This window comes from Aythya ferina (assembly GCF_964211825.1).
Source record: "Aythya ferina genome assembly, chromosome: 10".
Lineage (NCBI taxonomy): Eukaryota > Metazoa > Chordata > Aves > Anseriformes > Anatidae > Aythya > Aythya ferina.
The window spans coordinates 21,750,908-21,771,337 of record NC_140306.1 but is presented as its reverse complement, the minus strand read 5'-3'; the positions used below and the strand labels follow the sequence as shown (position 1 = coordinate 21,771,337).

Genomic DNA, 20,430 nt, shown 5'->3' with positions numbered 1-20,430 from the left:
AACCTTGATTAGAAAAACAACCATGTGTTCAAAACTCACTTTTTCATACACTAGGCTGCGGAATTTTTCCCTGCCTAGATTATTGGCGTCAGTAGTTCATCATCTCTGTGTCACTGGTTTGGAGAGGCCACGCAGATAGCTTAAAAGGAGGGAGGGGTAGAGATGAAATGAACGTAGACCATGCAGCAGAAAAAGTGTGACCCTGGCAAGGGTGTCTAAGAATTTCAGTGTTACTATCCTACGATTTTAGAATTGCTCCAGTAGTGTTATTTTTTCATTGCACAATCAAAACCTTTCCTATACAAGCTTTATTATTCCACAGTGGAAGTGGTGACTCAGTGTTGATTGCTGTTGTGGTTAGATATTTCTGTGGGAAGGGACACCTGGAAGGTCTGGTGAGTTTTTACTTCCAGCCGGGTGTCGTAGCCAACCAGACCATTTCTAATGTGGGGTGAGTGTCAGACATTAGTAGAAAGCTTTCTGCATAATGAAGAACTTCTGCTTAATAAGATATACTTTCAGACCTGATTGGCAAAGTGTGAAGTCTTAGACTTCTGAAATTATTGAGTCATTATTTTAAATAATCATGTTAGAATCCTGTAGTAATGCTGATCTCTCATAATTGAAACATCCAATTCGTAATTGGTACTACATATTTTAGCTCTTTTGAATTCTGATCAAATTTTCCTGTGTGAGATCAGCACATGATACCCAATACGAGGAAGACAAAAGGGGATGCAGAAAGACCTTCACACAACCTTTTAGCTGACTTTCCTTTTGGTTGCTGGGAGAGGTGCTGACCTCTGGCGGCTTACAGCAAGAGGCTGTAGAAGAGCTTACTGTTTTTCAACAGTGGCTGAAACTCTATGTGGAGTTTCTTCTCTTTAACATTAACTTCTGTACCCAGTAAGGTTTAGCAGCACAAACATTAGTAAAGAAAATTATACTGCTCAAGTAACTTTCACCTTGAAATGGATGGGGGAGTTTTAAAGGAGGGGCTGTATCATGTTCCCCTGGGACTGTAGGCATTGCTGGCTAGGAGACAGCGCAGCTCTCAGACAGTCTTTGGACTGTCCAACATGAAGAAGGAGAAATCAGAGATTTTTTTTCCCCGCTTCCTCTTGCTCTCCAGGAGAAAGAAGGTGATTGTCGCTCCTTTTTACTCAGACTAATGTTATTTGATGCTTTGCATCAGTTTTCGCAGCTGCCTGAGGTTTACGTGCCCCACATGGCAGACCAAATTAGGTCCCAGCCTGAGCTCATAGCAGGCAGGTGAAGTGTAGTGATTAATAAACTTTAGCTGCTGTTGTGCAAACAGATGTGGAAATATTCACATATGAGTAGACTGGCTTGTCTTCTCGTACTTAAACACTACATAGGAAGATTCATTCAAAGTTTTTGCATCATTCCTGCTGCAGAAATGCAGTGAAGAACAGGTTTACTTATTTTGTCAGCTCATTTGCTGGCAGTAGATTCCAAAGAAAATTATTCAAGGGTTTCTCGGCTTAGTTTGGTTAAATTTAAGACTGAAAGACCGTGCAATCACAATGTAAGTGTAAAAGGTCTGTTAGACTATGGATAGCATTTAACTTCCAACCAGGATATGGCTATCTGTGATGTAGTGTAGATCAAACTTTTTTTTCCCCATCAGTTTTGTCTTTGGACCAAAGAAGATACACTTAGCAGCAAAGCTATAGAATTATACATGTAGAAGGCATATAGCAGAAAAGGAGGAGAAATCTTTTCTCTTAATCCTAACCTCCCTCCATCTTCTTTAATGTCCATATATGCTTGATTTCGAGATTTTGCTTTAGGGATGTGATATTTATGCCTAAGTAATGCCTAGGCAAGTCCTTGACTCAGAGTAAGCACTGCTGAGCAAGAACTGAAACAGTTTGTTATCAAAATTACTCTCATCTGAAATCCAAAACACAGCACCATGCCAGCCACTAGAAAAAAAATTAACTCTGTCCCAGCTGAAAGCAGGGCAGTGTCCTTTCACTGCAGTGCAGCACTAGTGATATCAGGCAGGCTCTGCCATGGGATACTATTTGTGCTTCAGGATTGGCATTCTGAGTAATCACAGGAAACAACAGCTGATGGCTGAGCCACCAATTAGAGGAGAATTACAGTGGAATCTCAAATACTTTTTTTTTTTTTTTTTCCGAAGCAGGGAGGTGTGTAAATCAGCATGCCAGTGGTGCTGCAGTGATGTAAAAAAAAAAAAAAAAAAAAAAAAAAAAAAAGGAAGGAATAGGAATAGCAGTGCAGCGGTGAAGATAAAAGAGTAGATCAATTTAGGCTGCTAAAATGCTTTAATACTGGGTTTCATTAGTGGAGGAATACATTATTTTTGCTAGAGGGTTTAACATTTTGTCCTTTATTTCAGCATTTACAGATTTCTGGGTTTGCCTGCTGAGAAGTAAATTAAATATGTAGCTGCTTCTCACCTTTCCTCTGTTGCTGTGCTAATGGAAGAGACTTTTTCTTGCCAGTAATGCAGATGATGATCATTGCTGCCTTTTTTTTTTTTTTCCTCAATGGGAAAGATGATAAATCTGCATTATTTCCAGAAGGATTTGGCTCTTAGAACAAAAGGCTAATAGGTGTGCTTCATTTTCCAAAAGATACGTATAGGAAATTGGAGACATAGGAAACCTACACAAACTCAATAACCATGGCTGAAAAAGAAAGATGACCTGCTTTAGGATATCCTTGAAATATGATGTTAGATGGATTTTTTAATGTCACTTGGAAGGTTTGCCTACTTTTCTGTCAAAAGTTGCCTTTTGCATGTGCTGTTCAAGATCCATTAAATGTCAGAGGTTAGAAAGCCAAGGGTAACAGTTTTATTTTTATGCTTTTATAACAATTTTTTCTTTCATTATCATTTGTTTACTTTTTTTAAAATCTGCAGGATAGTTGTCATATTACATTGATGTGGTTATACGTTACTTAAACAGGGCATAAGAGCTGTTATATATGAAAAGAAAAATATTTAGTTGAATGCTTTACGGTAGATAGATTTTTCTTACTTTTTTGCATAAAATAGAAAAAATAATGTAAACATTATTTGTCTGTATGTGGAGGTATTTCTATATGAATGTGCGCTCACTGGACATTTAAGTTAGAAATTGGTCTGAATTATATTTTCTAGAGTGAAATACTTTTCACTGAATAAAGTCACATGCTGACAGTGCCAGAAGGCAAAGAAACAAACTTAATTGGTTTTATCTGAAAGTATTCCTTTCAATGACAACACTGTCATAAGATGCATTAGCTGCAGAGCACTGCTGAAGATGTCTGTCTTTTTTTAAGAATGAGTTAATGTAATAACATATTTTTGTCTCTTCATCCTTCTCCCTCCCCTGCCACCAGCCATGATGATATATTTCAACTGTTTCCAGGATCTGTATTTACCAGCCAAGAGTAATCTGTCGTTGTCAGCTTTTAAAACTGCTGTTGTTTATATACTACTCTAATTATATACCAGGCTTACAAACTTCTATTTTATAATTGCTTCCTTAGAAGAACCAGTGAAACTCACAGCAGTATTTAACTGATTATGCTCACATTTCCCCCATTTTTCTGCCTTTACAGGAGCCTAGTAACAAGCGGGTCAAGCCTCTTTCCAGAGTTACATCACTAGCAAGTCTCATCCCTCCTGTAAGGGCCACTCCATTGAAGCGGTTCAGCCAAACACTTCAGGTAATAACAGTAGCTGCACTGCTGCATTAAACTGCGTTTCTAAAAAGGGAAAACACACATACAGACGCACACAATTTCTTCTAGGGTTAGTACAGGAATGGGAAGTCCATTTACTTGTGTGCATATGAGTGCACACACCAATGGAATGTGACAAACAGGTTTAAGCAGTTTATGACTATAGAATCATAGAATATCCTGAGTTGGAAGGGACCCATAAGGATCATCAAGTCCAACTCCTGGCACCACAAAGGTCTACCCAAAAGTTTAGACCATGTAACAAAGTGCCACTCAAAGTGGTGCTCACACAAAGTTACTCAATTTAAAAACTCAAAACTCTTACTTCAAAAACAACATATCTGTCCAGATAATGGATGGTTTTTTAATTACTAGGAAAACTATTACCCTTGTAGCATATAGAAGCTTCTATATTAAAGTATTACAGTTGCTTTCTAAATTCAATGAAGAACAGAGTTTTCCATGACACTTCCTGTTAATTTTGATGGGTTTCCTTGAAAATGTTATTTTTGGTACAGCTAGTCATACAGGACTGCTAAATTTCCTTCTGTGTAGTGAACTTTGAACTTCCCTAGACAAAGAGGTAGCGAACAATTGGGGAAAAAAAAAGTCATTTTCCAAAGCTGCTGATAAAAATTGTTCAAGGGCAAGCATATTTAAATGCAATTTAGAAACTAAATAATTTTGTAGTTGCAGTTTCCATACAACAGATTAAGTGCATGATATTTAACATAGAGACAAATGTTACTTGAATTTATGAATTATTTGTGCATTCAGACCTGGAGACTTCAAACATCTGGGTTCTCAACTCCTAATGATTATGATGAGTGAGAAACAGTTGGGAACTGAAATACTGCTATGGGTCTGGCCTAGAAAACTTTGGGAAAAAAAAATAGCACTGTTTTCTCTTAAAATAGTTTATGTAAGAAAGCATTCGTGCAGTCTAAAGAAATTTACTTTAAAATGCTAATTTCTTTGAAGAGGGGAAATATAAAAATATCTTGAATGTATTAAAACTGTTATCTAATAAAAAGTAGCTTAGAGCATTATTGAAATTATCTGTTAAATAAAAAGACATGGGGAAAGAAACCAAACAATGTTTCTGTAGCAGTAGTATCTCAAAAACAGATACTACAGCACTTCTTTAACATTGGTTTTCCTGTTTCCTATTCCTGCTATTCTGAAAGCACAGACATCTGCATACCATAATTGCATTTATGGGGTTGGAGGAGAGGCAAAATGGCTGAACTCCCTTCAGTCTGGGCTGGATCCAGAAGGTATATTGTAGCGTGACTAGAGCAGAGATGCCTGTATTCCCTGGGGTGTATAAATCTCCTCTGCAGTCTGTCTGTAGGAAAAAATTGGCCTGACCCTGAAAGGACTACATTAGTTCCAGTTGTGAGGCGTGTGGAAAGTGAATTAATTTTTGTCTAAACTGCTTCTGAGCACGGCACTTCCCGTTTTGCAGCGTTCCGCAGCTGTTGTCCTCGTTTAAGGGACTGTGCTGTCATTCTGTAGTGAATGGCTGTGAGATGGGGCTTCCCAATACAATATTGTATTTAATAATGGCTGATTTAGGCTATTAAAACAACCTGTTCTTTTATGCACGTACTAGTAGCCTTCCTAGATCCTAGTGAGAGCTACATAAATGTGGTTTGGGGCAAATTTTTACAAAAGTAGTGAAAATTGTGAGTTTGTTAGAAGTCCTACTGTTGTGAACATTTCTGCCTTCGTCTGTTCCTGGTGGTTATTAGAATATATTTTAATTAACTGTCTGCCTCTAACCAGATTAAGCAGTGATATTGATACCTTCTCCTCCATAAGTAACTATGTTTGAAGGAGCTGCAGTGCGAAATCGACCTGTATTATGTTCTCCAAATCTTTGGTCTGAGTCTATTTCCAGGTGATGAATGCTGGTGAAGTCTCTCAAAACTGTCTTCATGGCTGGCTGTAAATTGACTTTTTGTCTGATTTTTGTCAACAGCAGTAGAACAGGAAAAAAATGGCTGATCTTCTGTACTCAGGTGCCTCAGTGGAAATTAGCTGGAAACATACTGGGGAGCATGTAGAGCCCCTATGTTAATGTTTTGCTTTTATTTTTAACTTTGCTGTGCATTGATGGAGCTGTCACTGTGTCTTGTGGAATAGTACAGAACAGGATTTTATTTTGTTTTTAATTTTATAATACTTGTAAAGGAAAAAGTATTAATTTTTCTCATTGGATGAATTTTCATGTATCTTTATTGTTATTTTTTTCAGACAAAAAAAAAAAAAAAACAAACAAAAACAAACAAACCAATCATACTTCTTACATTGCTGTTCTGTGTCTGTAAAATGAGGAAAACTACTATCACCACCACAAAATCCAAAACAAACTAATTGTTTCCCTGGGGAGAAAACAAACAAACAAACAAATACAAAGCCAATAAAACATCCATACAAAAAGACCACACCAATAGCATCAGTGAAAAGAATTAGAAAATTCTGAATTTCCTTCATGAAATTTCAAACAAACTTTCTTACATAATTCTTCCTGAATGAAAGTAATGTGCATAATTTTCCTTACTGAACTGGATTTTCTGTGTGCAGGTTGAAGAGAAAACACCTCTGTACCTGAGATATGTGTAGTGTCTTTTAAGATATTCTTAGCAACTTTTGCTGTGTTGCATATTAATTATAGAGGTATTTGATTTTTGTGTGCCTTATGTTTTCAGCTATATTAACATTTTGCACATTATTGTCAACACAAGAATGTCAAGTAACAAACCACATGATGATCTGCTTGTTTCTGTTTGGTCTTACTCACAGCTGTGCTGTTAGGCTTAAAAGCTGAAAATTGGATCAGAAAACGAATTCCAGCTGATGAGAAAAATTGTCTGGCTAGCTTCCTCTGCAACTTCAATTTTCATCAGAGTGTCTTGAATTTAAATAGGGAGTCCAAATTATTTTTTTCTTGTTAGACACACCACAAATTTCTAAAAATTATTAAGAAAATACATTTGACATCAGTTCTGAATGCTGTGACTTTGATCTGTAGTCCACCTCTTCAAGTACATAAAGCTGTTTGCTTTAGCGCAGCTGAAATTAAGATTTGTTAACTGTAGGAGTTGAACATCAGTAACACCTAGACCCTTCATAGTAATCATCTGGTAATAGCCAGTGGAAGTTATTGCAGTCAGATAAATACAGTAAATAAAATCAGGAGTTGTGGCCTGATTCTTCCCTATCTTCTCTAATTTTTGGAATTATATGAAAATTTTAATGATCCTAGACTCTAATGAACGTCATTTTTAACCACTATGCTGGGCATGTTGGTTTTTGTCTGTTTGTTTGTTTGACATTTCTACAATTCCTTCATAGGATTCATGGAACTTTTTTTTAATCCCTCAGGGCAACTGCAAACAAAAGATTACCATCACAGTACATTTAAATTTGTTTTTAAAAATTGCTAGATGAACATAAATTTAGGTCTAAATTTACGTCTAAAGACCACTAAATTGATATGCATCTGTTTACTTGGAAAAAAAATGTGTAAAGTATTAGTATTGAGATGGTTACAATGATGTTGTACATTTGTCTTAACATATCAGTGTTTTATTGAAAGAATTTATTTAGTGGATTTTTTAAATGAGGCTTATACAACAGCTTTACATCTTCTTTCTATTGTCAGTTACAGCATTGGAGATTCAGATCTGTTTGAGTTTTGAGTGACAAAGCATTAATTTTACTGTTAAATAGTATTTCCCTGGTGATGCATTATTTTTTCTTCATAGCTTTATGAGTCAATTTCTAGAACATCTATGAAAAGCAGTGGAAGATGTTAAAATAAGCTTGTTGAAGTGTGTGATTCCCTTCCTAACTAGATTTCAGTGTACCAAGTTAAGTCAGTATATCAGGCAACAAGACAAAGAGACCACAGCCTCTTGATGTGAAATTTCTCCTTGTTAAAAACATGTCCAAACATTTCTGTACTTTTCCACTAGTAATTATTCTTAATCCAATGTATCTTACTAATATAAAGCAAGGTACATTTTGTGTGATAATTGAAATATGAGAGAAATCAATCAAATATAGGATATTTACTGTGCCCAGATAACAGAGATGATAGGTAAGCAAGCAGGACTTTGGGGAGTTTAGTTTTCTGCCAAGTCTCAGCCCTTTTTGTCACCTTCTCTCCAAAGGAACACAATGTAGTGCTGTACAGAATGGTATCGAGCATTCCCATGCAGTGTAGAGAAATAGTACTTTCAGTGGATGTGAGAGCTTACTTTTCTCAACACACTTTATGGAGTTTGTTTGCTATTACAGGGTGCATGCCATTTTGTAATATGATGTATGACATTTTGTTAAAAGGTTTCAAGGTCAAGGCATTTATTTTAAAGATCAGTCTGTCTGGTGCTTCTCATTATAATTATTTTCTTCATTCAACATGAAGCATGCCTTTAAAAATCACTAGCATGAAAAAGCAGTTATATACTGGAGGGTATATATGGGAATGCATGGAGAAGGACACTCCACCTTGGTCATGGAATGACAACAGTTCTGCTTGGCTGCATTCTCACAATTGGTGATTTGTGGATGGACACCTGGCTCTTTCTCCCTAATCTTTCCTTTTGCATGTGAAAATAATGGGTTCCATGATTCTTCATTATAACAAGTATAAATTAAGCATGCAATTTTCATGTACGTTTCTTTATCTTCTTAAATTTTGAAGGGAGACTAGCACCTGATTTGCAAAGTTCTGGAAGGTTGGTATATATATGTGCGAGTGTGTGTGCGCATGCTTCTTTTTTTTGGCAGTTTTGTCAATTCCAAGCTCAAAATCACTTCTGTGGTGCTTTTTTTTTTTTTTTTTTTTTTTTTTTATATATATCACATCTTCAGATAATTCAAAAACACTGTATTTATAGGCATTGCTAGCATTTCATGGGCTGTTATCTTCAGAGGAGAATTTCAAATATTGTGCTTTGTATATACTGCTTTCAACTTGGAAATGGAGAGAATTTATTTTGCTTTAAATATTCTTGCCCATGGCAATTGAAAGATGATTGTGTTACGTAAGGCAGGTTATAAATAACAACAAAAATGTAGAGTATTTCAACAATTTGGAATACTCCAGATATTTCAGAGCTAAGACCTCATAATAAAAGTCTCTAATTTTAACAAAACAAGAAAGGAGTCTTTTAAAAATAACACAGTGAGAGCATAAAGTATTCATCCATAGCCTGAGCTCTTTCTAAGAGTCTGCAGGTAAATTAAACACTCAGATGTCTCACTTAAAATTAGACTTTGTTTTTAATGAAGATTACGACCAAACCACATAAAAGATAGAGATGCTGGTACACGTCATCTCAGTTAGAGGCTCCAAAAATATTAATAAATATGCTATCATAGTTTCAGTACTAGTATTTCATAGTTTGCTCTCTGCACTGATAGAATTTAAATAAAATGTGTCAATTACAAAGAAATAAAGAGGAAGAAGTGATATGAAAGGAATCTGGTTTGCCATTCATCACAAACATTAAAATATGAATATTAGCATACTTCTTTAAAGATAATGTGATTGTTCTTCTCTTTTCAGTCAGATCCCATTTCACACCTCTCCATGTGAATTAGTTTCTTGCTCTAAATGATTCATCTGAGGAGGCAGGAAGTTACCGTTTTAAAGGTTTTCTTCATGTATGAAAATCAGTTTGATCAGGTAGAACATCAAAGCACTAAAATTTGTATCCTGCTTATATACATATCTAGAATGGTGATACCAATGGAATCTTTCATGATTCTGACAGCCTACAAAAAATAAAATATTACCATCAAGTAGCAAGATACTAAGGTATGTACTAGCGACAGCCTCACTTTATGAACCTTCTTTCTGCCCAACTGAGAAATCATTTATTTTTTAAACCGTTAATTAGTGTTTGATATAAGATATCTTTTAATCTGATATCCTTGAGGTAAGACCTATTGCATCTCAGTCCAGCCATCTTTGAGCAAACCCATTCCCCAAAAAACAAACAAACCCAACAATAGTGTGATAAAAACAGGTTGGACTTCCAGTTGAAACACAAGATGATGGGTTTGGTTTATCCAGCAATTTATGCTGTTGTAGCTTTTGGGAGCTTCTGTGTAAAAGTTTTCTTTCTTTCAAAACGAGTGAAAAAATATTCACGCTAATTTTTGTCTCTAAAAATTGCATTCTAAATTTTCTAAGAATTAGGGATCTAATGAGATGGATCTGTGTTATGCATGAATGATTCATGTCTGACTATTTACTGAATTGAAACTTTGATCAGTCATGTTGATTTGTTGTACCAGTCTGCCATTATCCCTATTGTTCATTCTTGTTGCATGGTATATGAATATTGTGGAGTTTTAACCATGTTGAGAACAGGATACAGACAGAGTTCAATGCAGGAATGGAAATATTGGCATTATGGAAAGATGTCTTAAAATTATCTCTTACATTCCCAGTACTAAACATTGCTGTTAAGTCACAGTAAGAATTATTTAGAAATGGTTGAACTTTGTATATAATTCCTCCTGGGAAAAACAAAACAAAAAACAAAACAACAACAAAAAAAAACCACGGTGTGAATCTGATGTAACAACAGAAAATATTCTTCTTTGTATTTCCAGCGTTCTATAAGTTTCCGTAGTGACAGTCGCCCAGATCTGTTCAGTCCACGGCCATGGTCTCGAAGTATGCCGCCTGCTAACACAAAGCGGAGAGACAGCAAACTGTGGAGTGAGACCTTTGATGTTTGTGTCAATCACATGCTTACATCTAAAGAAATCAAGCGTCAAGAGGTATATATATATTTCTTAACATAGGTCTTATGGTCAAAAGTCTATGTTAAAGCATGGAGTGAGAAATACTGGTCAATATAAAGATAGCACTTGAAGCTTTCTTGAAACTAAAGAGAAGACCACCATCTCCACTAGAAACAGAATTCCATCCCTATGAATTATAATTCAGCCTTAATTAGACTGATATATTCTTTCTTAAAACCAGCCCATCATATTTCCATAATAAATATAAAGTTACTGATACATGATACTCTGGCTGCGTACGTGTACATGCTCTTTATGACAGTTTCTGCAGGGATGGTTGATATTTTGTTGTTCTGATAATGATTAGTGAGCATGCTATTTCAAGTACAGGTATTTATCATGTGATACCTATGCTCAGAATAGCATAATAACTTTCCCTGTAGTAAAATACTGTTTTTGAGGTAATCTTCAGTGCTATAAAGATAAAATACTAATCAACAATGTATCCTGCAAGCAAAAAAAAAATGAGTGTTAGTCTAAATGTATTGCACAAGACAAAATCTAAATAGTTTGTGTTATAGCCATGACAAAGCTCCCACTGAAATCAGCAGAAGGAAAAGTACATTGTAATGACTAGGTTGAACTGTTTTGTCTTGACAGAAACCCTACAGGCAAGTGAGGTAGCCAAGAAGTGGAAATTCTGAATCATGAGCTTATTGGTACATTGTAAATCCATTTGCACAGAAATACTTAAGGGTCTTGTTGCTATGTTAGATATGTTATCAATAATGGAGGACTACTGCTTTTAAACTAGTGGAAGCTTATGTATCAATGGTTTATTATTAAGTTTTATAGAAATTTATAGTTGTATCAGAAAAGTTTGTAACATCCTCTCCCCAAATATTTCAGGGACTGAAAGTCATAAACCAAATAATGGCAACATCAGGCATTTCTTTTGCAGATTTTAACGCTGTGTAAATATTCATCAGAAATAACTTTGAAAATTAACTACTTCAAAGGCAGCTTATTTAAAAATAAACTGTAGAAACTGTTTGCATAGCCTAACATTCATTACTGTCTTGGGGCAGAAGCCGGGACCTTCCATAGAACCCAGATAAATGAGCTGTATTCAAGGGAGTTTCTGTGCAAGGGTTCTGCGTTGTGTTCTGTATGCTTCAGCACAGTATCTGACCCACTTCCAGGCATGTGCTGTCAATTACCTCACACTATGGCAAGCCTTCCATGCATACATATTATCAAGCTACGAGAATCTGCAGTAACTGAAGATGTTCTTCCATGATTTATGAGGGTTTAAAGCCTTGACTGTAATATTAATTTTAACTGACCAAAATGCTGTTAACTTTTCATGTACCCCAGTTTAGAATGAAATCATGTAATAAGTAAATACAGTGCTATTCTGGTAAACTAGTGAGTTAGTGTGGTTATTTTTAATCTGCCAGCTATGAAGTCTTAACTCTGCTTTGAGAGAAGTATGTAACAGCAGACAGTTAAGTATAGCTCAGCATTCATAACAAAATAATGAACCGCTATCAAAATAAAAGTGCTCACAACCAAAGAAATGTTTTAAAGATCTATCTTTCGACCTACCCAGAACTTTTATTACTGATGTATTATACGAAACACAACAAAGTCCTATGCCACCAGTTGCATAAATGGTATTTTTTAAACTAAAGATATAATTGAGTCATAATATGCTGAAGATAGCCTTCCCCCATCTAGACGCGCATCTATTTGAAAAAAAAAATTACTTCTGTGGCTATTTCAGATAAGCTTTTTATGAGCAATCTGATACAGCTATTTTTAAAGATTCTGCATGTGATTACATAGCTATGGAATTAAGGCTTATTTTCTTTCTGCAACTAGATTTAGCAGAGATTCTGCTATGTGGTATCAAGACAGCTGTTCAGAATATAATGTCAAATTTTACAGTTGAGTAAAGATTAAATAAAGATAGTTTATATTTGTGTCTTTTTATAGGCTATCTTTGAACTCGCACAGGGAGAGGAAGACTTGATAGAAGATCTGAAGTTAGCGAAAAAGGTTTGCTTTAAAAGAAAAGGGTGTGGGGGGTGAGGATTGAGGAAGCAAGCTTAGGGGTATGAGGCAAAACAGCAGCATTCAGTTGTTTGTCTCTTAAAATAATCCCTGCTTTTTACAATGCTGAAATGGTAAGGGGGAAAAAAACATACTTCTGTTTCCCCGTTCTTTCTGAAAAACTTAAATGCGGTGCTTTAATTATTAAAAAAAATGTTACATGGCTAGCTTAAGATATGCTTCTGAAACTTTAAAATATGCTCAGCAGTAGGTCTATTTTTACTTATGGGGAGCTGTAAATGCTATCACTAACTGTATAGCTGCCAGTCATATATTAATTACAGAGCTCTCCTTTTTTATCTTCAGGCTTATCATGACCCAATGCTTAAACTTTCCATAATGACAGAGCAAGAGCTGAACCAAATTTTTGGAACACTGGACTCTCTAATTCCTTTACATGAAGGTAAAACTCAATCTTTTCTGTGTTATTACAAGTAGCTTTATAGTTATCTGGTTCATGAAGTGATGTTTCTCTTCTATTTTTAATCATGAACAGATCTTCTTAGGCGGCTTCAAGAAGTCAGGAAATCTGATGGATCAACAGAACACGTTGGCCATATCCTTGTGGATTGGGTAAGACAGATTTAAAATCTATCTTGGGACTTAGTTTGGACCTGCAACATAGTATTAACTATTAACTAAATTATTTAAAATTTACAGTAGTATTTACAATTTCCATATCTAAAATAACATTTCAAAAATATGTTCTCAAAGTATTTTTGAAAGGTAAAGGCAACTGTTTAGAGAGATAATTAAACATTTTCTCTTTTGGGGGATTTTCTTTGAAAGATTTAGGCTAGGATGTGATTTTAAAAGCTCTTGCTATTCAGGATATGAGCACTACTTAACATTCTTCAAATAAACATCAAGAGTCAGACTCTATTTATCTGATGTAGATCACTTAAGAATCTGCCCTGATTTGTACCCTCATTTTCAAGGGAAATGAAGTTTGAACAGTCACATCGTGTAAAGGCTCCATACAGTCATTTTTTAATATCTTTCTGTTCCAGTCAAGGTGATAGATAGTCATTAGTGCTGTCAAAAATATTAATTTCCTAGAAGTTTGTTAAAATAAGGCAGACAGAAGAAAAAGTTGGTAGGTTTGTCCTTCACTACATAACAGAGACATGGAAAAACAGGTTTTGTTAGTTTTGCTGATACAATTGCTCATAATATGAATAAAGAGCTCTTGTTTAAGATATTATTACTCAAATTTAGCAGGAAAAGAGGCTGAAAATTTTTGTGGGATTAGTTAATAATAGATGTTTAAAAGCTCTGTGTGAAATAATGGTGTTTTGTAAACATGAGCAACATGATCACTACAATAGTTAATGGTAAAATTTTAAGTATCAAATATGATCTCTCGTTTTCTTTGCATAATTTAATTTTATTTTTGTTATGTTTGAACACCAGTGAACTTCTCTCAGTCCAAATATCTGAGATTGTATTCCTTTGTAGAAGATTTTACATGTAATTGCATGTAAATACATTATGTATTATACAGTATACCATTATACAATATAAAATATGTATATGTAAATGGCTATATTGTTTTAACCAACATTAAGCTAGTTTTTTTTTTTTTTTTTTTCTTTTCTCACATTTAAGGCACAGTTCTGTCATCTTAGTGTGGTCAAGTTTTTTGAGGGCACTATAGAGAAGTACGACAGAACAAAGATTACAAGGTCATCTCAATCAGATACCAGATACTCAATTAGCTATTCCTTTAACAAATAAATCTTGTGTAAGTTAGTAGGAATAAACGCTATATTGCTCTTTGCCCTATACAATTCCTTTTTTTCTTAGGGGTTGTACAGATCACTGCTATGTTTACAAGCCCATGTTAATTGTATTTTAATCACAAAATGTCTTGCAGGGAGACGGAAGAAACATACTCTTAGCGAGTAAATCCAATTGCATAGAGATGCTTTCATAATATGTTCCAGTCAAACAGCAAGATCTGTATCAGATCACTTTATTGTTTATCTAAAACAGACCAGGTTTGGGGGTGCTCATTTCTAAGCTTTTGTTACAATTATTAGTTAAAATCAGACTTCTGTGTTCTACTACTGCCTGTAATAAGTAGTTCTCAATCATTCAGTCACAGATATACTTAATGTTTCGGAATAATGTAGAGGATCTCTAGGAACTGAGTGATTAGCTAGACCTTCTGAATAATTTAGAAGATGAACAAGGCCATCGGAGGATCACTGGAAACCCTATATATGTTGGAAGCATTATCATCAATAAACTGTGGATAAACCTCCAGATACTGAGACTCTCAGTATCAGTTTTGACATTCTGAATCCCTTGGAAATTTCTATATAGCAAATGGTATCTTTTCAGTTGCTGAATAATTTATTCCTTCCCTCAGCTCCCATGCCTAAACTCCTATGATAGCTACTGTAGCAATCAAGTAGCAGCCAAAGCCTTACTGGATCACAAGAAACAAGATCACAGAGTGCAAGATTTCCTGCAGCGCTGCTTAGAGTCTCCTTTTAGTCGCAAGCTGGACCTTTGGCATTTCCTTGACATCCCAAGAAGCCGTTTGGTTAAATACCCATTACTGCTCAGAGAGATTTTGAGACACACACCAAATGATCATCCAGATCAACAGCACCTTGAAGAAGCTGTGAGTTGTTGGATTTTTTTAATTATGATTTTTTAGATGTATAGCATTTTATTCACATTAATACTCTAAAAACTATGGAAATGTTAAGACAAGAACAGCTGCAAGTAGTATAGGAAACCTCTAGTTCCCCTCCCCATTTAAATCCTGTTTCAGTAGACAAGTAATACAAAAAAAAACAAGAGGGTAGTGGTGGTATGGAGTGGCATGTTGTGTCCACAGCTCATATGATTCTTGTCCATTTTATATTTATTTCTTTCAATGTTGCTTTCCATTCTAGTCTAAGTTGGGTAATGTAGAGATTTCTTCTAGGTTTAAGATGATTTAGATGAGTTAACACCCTGGCTCAAGTGCTTACATAACCTTTGAATCAAGATTAGTTATCATCTATTAGTTATCATTTTTATTTTTAAAATTCTGAATAGGGTTGTATTGACTGAAGTAGAACCAGAGTACTAAATCCAAACCTTTAAAACTTCTTATTAAAGGAAATGGACCTGATTCAGATACTTTGAATGGTTTCTGAGTTTTCTATCCTTTCCCATAAATAGATATAATCTTGTAATATATAAACAAGTACACACATGCAAACATCCATTTGGGAGTAAATGAGTTTAGCTGATTTGTTTGAAATGCACTTCTAAATTAATGAATAAATGAATATCATCTTTTTTTTTTTTTTTTTTTGAAAATGTGTATTTTGAAACGCATGTACCTAACCACTGTTGGTTTGCTATTACTTCCCCAAATTGCAGTGTAAATTCAAAGCCTGCAGTGTAAATTCAAAGCTTGGATACTCATGTTTCCATGTAATTTATGAAGTGTATTATTCCCCCCTTGAGTATTCTTTTAAGCAGCCCCCGAAAACAAAACAAACAAACAAACAAACAAAAACAAAAAACCACTTGTAAATAGCTCAGAGTTTTTCTGCTTATTTCTAAGGTTTGTTTTTCTACATTATGTCTGGTAAGAAAGCATTTGAAATATTTTAAGATCTTGTGGTATTTGTAATGGGTAATTGTTTAATAAAATATAATAAGGATATTTCTTGTGTTATCTCAATCGTGTTATATAGCTTTGTGGTACTCTGTTTCAGTAGAACGCTATTTGTCTTTGAAATGATGTATTTCATAAATCACATGTTAAGAAACAGAAATTACTATTTACACATTGTAGTCTGCTTAATTCTGTTGCTAATATTAATTCTCTTACAGACTGGTGTGCATAAAATTCAGGAAAAACTTACTAAAAATTATTTTGTTGCAGCTACAATTCAAGTTAAGCAGAAAAAGCTCTGAATGTCAGACTGTACAATTTAAGTTCACGTCTTCATTGTTTTTCTGTAGATAAACATAATTCAGGGTATAGTGGCTGACATTAACATAAAGACTGGTGAATCTGAATGCCAATACTACAAAGAAAGACTTATTTATCTTGAAGAAGGCCAAAGGGATTCACTGATTGATAATTCACGTGTTCTATGTTGTCATGGTGAACTGAAGAACAACAAGGGAGTGGTAAGGAAAACTATTTTGTTATAAATAGTTTTTCAAGATACCTTCATGTTGCATAATGGCAAAAAGTTATACACAATGTTATAACATACTAGAGATTAAATAAACCTGGTTTAATGATGTTCTAAAAATAATAATAATGCTTTATTATTTATATATATATATATTTTAACAGAAACTGCACGTCTTCCTCTTCCAAGAAGTCTTGGTGATTACTCGAGCTATCACCCATAATGAACAGCTCTGCTACCAACTGTATCGACAGCCAATTCCAATAAGGGATCTTTTGCTAGAAGAATTGCAAGATGGAGAAGTGCGACTGGGTGGATCCATACGTGGTGCATTTAGCAACAATGAGAGAAGTATGAAAACATCTTTATTTGCTCACATGGGATCGTTATAACTTTAAGATACGGGCTAATGAGACATGTTTATTGCCATGTTTACTCTAAAATCCACATCATCTACATCCAAAATCTTAATTCTTATTTTAAACTGGTTTATGATATTGTAACTTACTTCTTTTAGATTGTTTCTCAAAGTCCACTATATTGATAATGGGATTTCTGCCCCACACCTGCTTCTGTACTGAATTGGGAAGGGAAGAAGTATGTAGAATGTAGTGGCAAAACCATGCAGTTATAAGCAAGTCTGTTTTGAAATGTTAAGATAAGCTTTAGTCTTTTTGACTTCTCTTTTATTATGGAGACACTTAGTGCTACTCCATAACGAAGTCTTTCAACTGGCAGATAGTTAATGTAGTGCTCATTGTAAAGACTGCAGGTATTCTCAATGTCAAGAGGTAAAAGTTGTAAGTAAGCATATTCTGGAGATACTTGTTTCATTGCAAGAGTCCTTTGAATTTCACCAATCTTGTGAAAACTTCAGATTATTATTTTTTTTTGTGTGTGTATTCACTTTATTTGTGAAGTGAATTGGAAGAGATGAGGTAGTCTCCAGCTGACATGGCACAGTATTCAGTGAAGTAGGTATCTGCTTTGCAGAGAAGTAGGAGGAGAGACTTTGAAGTGTGGGAGGAACTTCATCTTGCTGGTTCACTTAAAGGTTTACAGGTAGATTAATGCATGGCAGAACCAAAATTGTTTAATCCAGCAATAAGAAATTATTAGAAGTGCTTGTGTTGTTCTGTGTTCTTGCTCCACAGAACAAGGAGATACCCAGACTCTTCTCTCTGGTCTGACACTGTATTTGCAAGAAATACAAACTTTTGAAAGTCAAACATTTTGCTGACTTGTTATTTAAATACACTATATTCTATTACAACATCCATTCAACCAAAGCATTCAGCATTTTGCTATATATTGTTTCTTTCAGTCAGAAATTTCTTTAGAGTCAGCTTCAAACATGGATCTCAAAGCCAGTCTCATTCACTGCAAGCCAATGACTCCTTCAACAAACAGCAGTGGCTTAATTGTATCCGGCAGGCCAAAGAAAAAGTCATGTGTGCAGGAAAAGCTGGAGAGATGAACTCAGAAGCACATTTTATTTTGTCACCAAATGGAAGCAGAGTATCCCAGGGAGAAACCACGCTTGAGCAAATGGACCAATCAGACAGTGAGTCAGACTGTAGTATGGACACCAGTGAGATCAGCATCGACTGTGACCGTATGGAACAGACAAACTCTTGTGAAAATGAAAAACAAATAGAAAACAATGTTTGACAAAAACTTACAGTTCACAGAACAAAACCTGTGTCTTACCTGTACAGTATTTGCATTCCATACATGGAACCATTTGGAGAAGCACTTTTCAAATGTTTTTTGTGACAATGTCAATGCAGCCCTTCTTGTATAGTACTTGACTAAATGTAGTACTGTAACTGCTGACTTATGTAAGCAGGAATCTTCTGCAACTCACACCCTGTGGTTATATTCCATAAATACAATGAATGAAAGAGGTACTTGATCAGTTATTCTGAATGTCCTGCTGTAAACAGAATCTCTCAACTACAGTTTGTATGTACATTACGTAAAGAATCTTTCATAATTTTAAGTATTCTATTCGCCCTTTAAGGGGGCAGCTGAAGATATGTACTTAATATGGAGTTTTAGGATGGTATTGAGATCATAAGTTTTCACAAAGGCATAGAAGAAGGAAAAATATAGCTTCTGGGACAAAAAAGAAAACGGTCTTGCAATAGCCATTCTGAGATCTTGTGGTTTTAAATCAATAAGAACTAAAAAGAGTGAGACGTGACTCTTTAGGGACTAATTTTTTTAAGTGAAGCACTCTACTAAGATTCATCAACTGAACATAAAAATCTGGTAAGTCAAAGTGGTCAGCGTAGTGCTATGGTTTACTTATCAAAGCGCATCATGCTTAAAAAAAAAAAAAAAGTAAACTGAAAAGCAAACAAATAAAAAATCCTACCACAACACAACCTCCACAGCCAGCACTGAATTAAATGAAATGCTGAGAATACTGGGTATTTGTAAATAAGCTGGTTTGCTTCCAGTGCCACATACATATATATATATATATATATATATATATATATATATATATATATATATATATATATATATGCATCTATTATCCCAAATAGGATAAGAGTGGAAAAAAGCTTCTGCTTGTGCATAGGCTCTCTTCAGCATTTTGCACTCCACTGGCCTCCACTGTTGGTTTTAAACACCACTTAAACTAAAGTTAAAAACATTTAACTTTCTGTAAATGTCTGTTTACATGTTTTTTTTTTGTTTGTTTTTGTTTTGTTTTGTTTTGTTTTAAAGTAAGTAACAATATTATATACCCTATGGGATTATGTAGAGAAAGTTTAAACAAAAAGGGAATTACTGTTCCTTTAGGATATATTCTATCCCCTATATTTTTGTCAAATTTTATTTTTGTTACATTTAGTCTCATGTTGTAATTGGAAATGTCACTGTTTTTTCTGGTGGCTGATTTAGTCTACTCATTATGATGAGAAGCAGATGAGTCACTTAAAAGTGCAGTCTAAAACACTCAGTTGAACATCTCTAACTCTTCCAAAATCCATGTGTAATATTTTATTTCTTTGTATAAGAAATAATGCCCATGATAAATGATAATATGTCAAGCTATGAAACTGATATATTCATAAATTTAAATGATCTTTGCTATTACACAAAGTACCTGTGCAAAATATTCATACCAACAAAAGTAGAAAAACTAAGTTACTGCCAAAAATGTTTATTCTGTAAGTTTACAGAAAATAGTAAATATCAAGTATCTTACATATATATACTGATGTACAGTACAGAAGTCAGTGTGGCAAGATTATAAGCAATATAAAACAAGGTATTTTTATTTTTAAAAAAAGTCACTTTTACCCTGTAGAAAATATTTCTGTATTTATAGTTGTTGTTTTTTTTTAAGTCATTTTTTTCTGTTTCACTCTCTGTAATTTATTTCAACTGCTTCATTTTTAGAGCTGAATGAGTATGTCAGTGAAGGGAAGAGAAATTAAAGATTTATAGAAGAAAAGGAGTAGGAAAGATGATAAACCATTTTCATAAAACATGTTCAGCAAAATGTTTAAAAAGAGAGAAAAAGTATGGAAAGTTTAAATACAGAAAGAAAGAATGAACGTGTGTATTGACTTTTGTGTGTGTGTGTAGTTGTTAAAATAATAGCCTTAAGCTTTTCTGGAAGCATTTCAAATAAATTACTTTAAAACAG

At 34.6% G+C, this 20,430-nt stretch overlaps 1 protein-coding gene across 12 annotated transcripts in view; it reads left to right on the top strand.

Moving 5' to 3' along the window:
- The window catches only part of ARHGEF3 (Rho guanine nucleotide exchange factor 3), a 128,053-nt gene extending 107,623 nt beyond the window's left edge, over positions 1–20,430 (top strand). For 11 of the 12 annotated variants that reach the window (XM_084530424.1, XM_084530430.1, XM_084530419.1 and 8 more), the window contains 9 exons: positions 3,601–3,708; positions 10,360–10,530; positions 12,493–12,555; positions 12,916–13,012; positions 13,106–13,182; positions 14,984–15,241; positions 16,585–16,755; positions 16,928–17,114; positions 18,088–20,430. In XM_084530424.1, the coding sequence (XP_084386550.1) occupies positions 3,601–3,708; positions 10,360–10,530; positions 12,493–12,555; positions 12,916–13,012; positions 13,106–13,182; positions 14,984–15,241; positions 16,585–16,755; positions 16,928–17,114; positions 18,088–18,434 (1,479 nt within the window). In that variant the 3' untranslated portion in view covers positions 18,435–20,430. Of the gene's footprint in view, positions 1–2,707; positions 2,759–3,600; positions 3,709–10,359; positions 10,531–12,492; positions 12,556–12,915; positions 13,013–13,105; positions 13,183–14,983; positions 15,242–16,584; positions 16,756–16,927; positions 17,115–18,087 lie in introns of those variants that run through there. The other variant, XM_084530421.1, reaches the window with a different exon arrangement.